Raw genomic sequence first — 6,402 nt, 5'->3', positions numbered from 1 at the left:
CGGATCTCTAAAAAGAGCCGGAAATCCCATCACTACTCTTTAGTAATGTGTGGTAGAGGTAGCGCTTTTATTTTTGATATTGTAAATAAATGAGTACTTTTTGGAAAGTCAGAAGCTGTTGCTCATTCGCTATCCACCTGCACACCTCCGCGGCTGGCTTCATCTCCACCGCACGTTACAACTGGCGCCCAAAGTTTTTCCCCTTGGACTTCAGACGATTTTTGTATCCCGCCAAGGATTCTTCTCTTCTAGCACGTGAACTGTCTCGGAAATCCCCCCACTTTTGCGGACGCTCGGACGTTTTCCCCAGCCATGGCCGCAGCCTCAGCTCAGGTGGGACCCGACTAATTTCTGGATACCGTGGTGTGCCGCTGCTCCGCTTGGGAGAAAGAAAAAGAGAGAAGCTGACTCTGTGGATCTGTTATTTGGACGTGCTGTCGGTCTCGTCTTCTAAGGATTAATTCTTCTGTGGAGAGCCTGGACATGAACATTTCTGCTGGCTTTTCATTCCCCTTTCCCTCTGCTGAGACTAGACTGACTGTAGCACATGAAAGTGATAACTTGGCCGACTACAACCGTTGGTGCTGGTCTTCGGCTCAGTATAACGAAACGATTTAAAACTAATCTTGCATTGAGCTCTAGTGTTGCGGACATGCTATTGTAATAACATGGTTCTGATCACTCCAGCCTAATTTCAGTTGTTGGGCGAAATTTTATTTGTGGTTTTTCTAAATTTAATCTTGAATGGCATTTTTGCAGTTTTGTCTTTCTAGTCTGACCTAGCTGACTCTTTTACTGCTATATCAATAACTGCGCTGTGCCCTGGAGCGGCTTAATTTTTTTGAAATCGCAATGGCACACTACCCAGGCGACTCTGATTCAGACATGGAACTTACCTCGTTACCTATGTGCCAGATAGTTGAAAATGTGACTCCTAGCCTTAGGCAACAAGTGGTGGAGTTAAGAACTGAGGTGAATAAGCTTAGTGATTGTTTACGTGACTCACTGAACATACAGCAGAGTTTACTAAAGCAGTGGGACCAACTCACAACGGGGAACTCTCCCCCTCCTGCAGTCCCACAGTCTCCTGTTTTCCCAAGGGCCACATCAACACCTCATGTTCCTGCAAGGGACAAAACTGAACCCACCAACAGTACCAATCCGTTCCTGCCTAGCAGCCCATTTCAACCTACAAATCCTTTCCTCCCATCTCACTCACTCGAGCTCAGCAGCACTTCCAGAGTGATTGCGGCAGCTTTACATCATGCCAAACTGGAGCCTCCTGTGTATGCTGGGGACGGCAAAGTGCAACCTGAGGACTGGTTAAATGCAGTTGTCACATACAAAGCCTCATTGAACCTAACTGATGGGCAATTGCTAAACGAACTGCCACACGTTCTTGCAAAAGAGCCCAGAAAATGGTTCAAGGCATTGAGCTCCCACATCACATCATGGGCTCAATTCTGTCAACTGTTTAAGACAGATTTTCTGCCCTCCGACAACCAAGAACGCATCCTGAGAGGAATTTTGGATCGTGTTCAGGCTCAGGACGAACCGCTCCCAACCTTTGTTGCTCACATGTTGAGTGAGTTTGACAAACTGAAGAGTCCTCCACCTGAAAAAGACAGAATCGACCTGATTAGTAAACATGCTCTTGAAAAATACAGAGTTGCCCTGTATGGCGCTAATGTCACTTCTGTAATGGACCTGCTGCTACGTGCTCATGAGTTTCACTCAGTGCTTGGACCACAAAGACCACAGCCTGCTTTATGTGGGAAAGACAACTATAAGCCTGAACCTTGCTGCTTCAAATGCTCTCAGCCAGGGTTCACTACACGCACCTGCCCAAACTGTAACACCCAACCTCATTTGCCACAACGAGCCTCAAATACCGCTAGGCATGGCCCAGTCCAGCCATTGCCGGCACCTGGCCCCTCTGACCCTGGCCATGAAAAGGTGGAATTAAGCAGCACCACATCCCAGCCACAATACAGGCAGTCGGGAAACTACAGGGGGGGAGGACATTTCACAGAGGCCAACCTTCCCCCAGTTACTAACGGAGCCTCACACGCCCGATTCACTACAGGGTGGACACAGTCTTGGACACTTGGAAGACAATTTTTCACAAGTCCACTGGAATACCCCGCTAAGAACGAAAGTGAACTTCAATGCTTCATCTGTGGATGCTACCCTCGACACGGGTGCTTCCCTCTCGGCTGTACGAACAGATCTCATTCAAGTAAATGACTCTTACCCTAGAAACACAAGTAAGTGGAATGGTCCTGCAGTTAACCTCGCCAATAATGCTCCCTGTATCCCTGAGGGTGTTATTTGGCTCAATATTGGATTCATGAACAAGAACTTTTACCAGCGTTTTGCAATAATACCAGATTTGTCCTCTCCTTTCATTCTGGGAATGGATTTTATGGCAAGAGCTTCTGTTTCTATTCACATTCCCACTAGAACAGTCTACATTGAGGACATCCCCTGCCCACTCGCAGACGATGAAGAGGACCTTCAAAATGATTACTCACATTCACCTGGAACACTAATGTCTTTGGACTTGATTCGCTCAGACTTTATTCAGAATTATGCCCGCCATGCCGAACCTCTTCACGCCATCACCAGAAAGGACAATGCTTTCCGCTGGGACGACAGCTGTCAAAGTGCCATGGACACTTTGAAAGACCATGTCACATCAGCCCCGGTCCTGTCATTTCCGGACTTCAACCGTCCCTTTTCCATTCACGCAGATGCGTGTGACATTGGTCTCGGGGCAGCGTTGATGCAAAAGGATGACAAGGGTCATGAGTATGTTGTGGCTTTTGCTAGTCGCTCCCTTCACAAAGCTGAACTCCCCTACTGCACTTCAGAGAAGGAGTGCCTTGCTGTAATATGGGCTCTGGAACACTTCTGCCCATATGTTGAAGGTGTTCATGTTACCATCTTCACTAACCACAACAGTCTCAGGTGGCTCATGTCTCGTCAAAACCCATCGGGCCGACTCGCCCGCTGGTCACTTCGTTTGCAGGACTTTGATTTCACAATAGTGCACAAACCTGGTGCACAAAACAAAGTTCCCGACGCACTATCACGCAACCCTTTGCCTCTGACCTGTGACAGGCCGACTGATCTTTTACCAGATCATGCTGTCATGGGCAGCCTGGACATTCGTACTCTGCCCCCCGTCATTCTGGCTGACCGTTCACAATTGAGACAGCTGCAGTTAGACGATCATGTCACAGGTCCACTCCTCAGAGACACTGAAGCAGACTCTCTGAACAGCTCGGACAATGCCACCTTGTTACAGTATGTTGTGTATGACTCTCTTTTGTATTACAGAGACCCCAAATCCACATGTGCTTTGCACCCTTTGAAAGAGCTGAAACTGTTTGCTCCTACTTCCATGAGAGGCACCTTGCTGGACTATTACCACGACCACCCCACAGCAGGTCACTTGGGTGTTTCTAAGACATTGGCTAGACTGCGTTTTAGGTTTTTCTGGCCCAAAATGGCAGCTGATGTGAAACGCTATGTGATTTCATGCTCAGTGTGCCAACTCACCAAGCCAAGTCAGAAAAAAGCAGCCAGTCTTATGGTTCCCATTGTCCCCCAGAAACCCTGGGAGTATGTGGGTGTGGATTTTGTTGGGCCACTTCCCCGCACCCCCACTGGTAATGCTTATTTGATCGTGTTTGTTGACTATTTGACTAAATGGGTTGAAGCCAGCGCTGTCAAAGAAGCTACATCTCAGGTAGCAGCTGGTAAATTCGTCACTGACATTTTTGCTAGACATGGTACACCCACTTACCTGATTTCTGACAGAGGGTCTCCTTTTGTGAGTGAGCTTTTTGAACATGTTGTTTCTGCCTTAGGCTCGGTGCACAGACTCACTACGGCATACCACCCTCAGACAAATGCTACTGAACTCGTCAACCGGACTCTGAAAACTGCAATCCGCGCTTATGTAGGTGATAAGTACGCATCATGGGACAGGTTTCTCCCTCAGATTTGCTTTGCTCTGCGTACCGCCCCCCATGACAGTACAGGTATGACTCCTGCCATGATGCTTTATGGTCGTGAGTTAGACACCCCGCTTGACCTTATCACTCAGCCTTCTACTGCAGGTGTTGATGAACCGGGTGTGCCTTACCCTGAGACTCTGAGAGCCTCCCTGCAGGAAGCTCACGACCACGCCAAAGCAGCTCTGGACTATAGCCATGACAGACAAAAACATTACTATGACTTGAGACATCGACATGCCACGTTTCGTGTTGGTGACCTTGTGAGAGTTAAGACGCACCCCAGGTCAGACGCTCAGTCTAACTTTACTGCTAAACTTGCACCACCGTTTGAGGGACCATTGTGTGTATCTCAGAGACTCAGTGATGTTAATTACAGGCTCACTTGGGTGGACTCCGGTGTGGATGCAGGTGTTTATCATGTTGTGAACATGCAACCGTTCCATACCTGGGACTCTCTCACTTCCAAAGAACATTCTGTTTCATCGCCTGCTGGGAGAGAGACTGCAGAGGATCTGAACTCTGACTCTCAGGCCCACCCTGGCCCCCCTGCAGACACTGACATTGACTCTGAGCCACTCCCCTTTGATTTACCGGACATTGACTCTTCTTCTGGTGTGGGAGCTGTTTCAGACAGTCTTTCACCCAGAGCTGTCCAGCACCCAGCTGCTGGTGGACATTACAATCTCAGGCCCAGACGTTGCCCCAGAGTTACGTCTGGCTGGAGCAACAAAAGATGGACTAATGATTTTCACACAACCAGGCTTGATCTGAAGTAAAATGTTTTGGTTAAACCTGTTTGATGCTGCCTTGTTGCATTGCTATTTTGAGTCATGATATGTAGATGTTTCTGTTTGCTCTACTTAATCCAGTTTTATGGCTCTTTAGTGCGTTAAGGTTCATTTTTGGCATTTACTTAAACAAAAAAAAAAAAGGGAGAAACTAAGAAAACTGATTTTCCACTGTACATATTCATCTTATTTTCACCAATTTCATTTTTAAATGGTCTTTTGCCCTGTGTGTGTGCACCAATCTTAGCTGTAACCTCTATGTATAGGGTACTGTTAGGTGTGGTGTGTGCTTTTTCAGCTGTGTACGGCTGAGGACAGCCTTTTTCTCACCAGGGGGGACTATGTAACAGTTGCTATTGTAATGTAGTGTATCACCACATGGTGGCGCCTCCTGTCTCATGACTGGTGTGTCACCCCCTTTTCGTTTTTCTTCGCACTCCTCCTGTAATGGATGCTCCCGTGTGTACGCGGACTAGTGTGCTCTTTAGTAATGTGTGGTAGAGGTAGCACTTTTATTTTTGATATTGTAAATAAATGAGTACTTTTTGGAAAATCAGAAGCTGTTGCTCATTCGCTATCCACCTGCACACCTCCGCGGCTGGCTTCATCTCCACCGCACGTTACACACTTCTTTTCTCCTCAACTTGTCCAGTTTTCTCAAATTGCATTGCAAACTGCTGAGATATGCCACGTTTTTAGCTAATTGCGTTCTGGGATTCAGCTTGATGGTGCAAAAATACTGCTTTGTGCGTGTGAAACTAACAACTTTTGTAACTTCAGCTAAAGAAATGAGAACAAATTGTTTTTATGACGCGCTGCGTCTCCAGCACCCCCCGCGACCCTGAAAAGGATAAGCGGAAGCGAATGGATGGATGGATGGATGGATGGATGCTACTAACAAAGTGCCTAAACATACATGTTTTCTTTGATAAACCTAATATGTGTACACACAACAGTGGTTCATCCCTTGATTTATGTTTCTTTTTTTCATGTATAAATTATATAATAATATATAAGAAAAAAAGGCTGACAAAAAATGGTTAGGTTAAAAAAGAAGAAGAAGACTGGACTGAAAAGGAGTAAAAAAATCAGCCAGTGTCCAAAGAAAAGCTTTGAAGGACCCTCAGAAAACCTGGAGAATGACTGCTCAAGACCACTTTAAACACAAATCGGAGTCGCCCCAGAGTTTATTACAAAATAAAAATAAACTCTGGGGCTGCTCAGGATTTTTGTACAGTACTGTAGATATTAGATATAAGAATTTAGAAACCAGGGTAGCTAAAGTATATACACAGTATATACACAAAAAGAAGAAAAAAAAAAGATTGTACTGTGAGGCTAAAATCAGCCTTTGCAATTGATATCACCCACTCTATATGTTACCTATAATACCCTTAATTGTGTCTTGGATGCATCTTAGGCCTAATATGTATAAATAATTTATATTAAACACGATCATAAAAAAAAACATAAGACACATCTTGGGAGAAACTTGAATAACGTCTCCTGAAAGACGACATAAGCTGCAAAGTTTAATGTTTAATTCTTTCCCTTTTTCAAAGCATCAATAAAAAAAGCAAAATGCAAGC

At 45.7% G+C, this 6,402-nt stretch overlaps 1 protein-coding gene across 1 annotated transcript; it reads left to right on the top strand.

Moving 5' to 3' along the window:
- Nucleotides 1–564: 564 nt before the first annotated feature.
- Nucleotides 565–2,903, top strand: LOC146518035 (uncharacterized). Its single transcript, XM_085160013.1, has one exon. The coding sequence runs from the start codon at nucleotides 853–855 to the stop codon at nucleotides 2,245–2,247; it is 1,395 nt and encodes a 464-aa protein (XP_085016139.1). The 5' UTR covers nucleotides 565–852; the 3' UTR covers nucleotides 2,248–2,903.
- Nucleotides 2,904–6,402: the final 3,499 nt, after the last annotated feature.

Source organism: Neolamprologus multifasciatus, chromosome 5 (genome assembly GCF_963576455.1).
Source record: "Neolamprologus multifasciatus chromosome 5, fNeoMul1.2, whole genome shotgun sequence".
Lineage (NCBI taxonomy): Eukaryota > Metazoa > Chordata > Actinopteri > Cichliformes > Cichlidae > Neolamprologus > Neolamprologus multifasciatus.
Note: the sequence above shows the minus strand (reverse complement) of the source record. Positions and strands in the feature narration are given on the sequence as shown.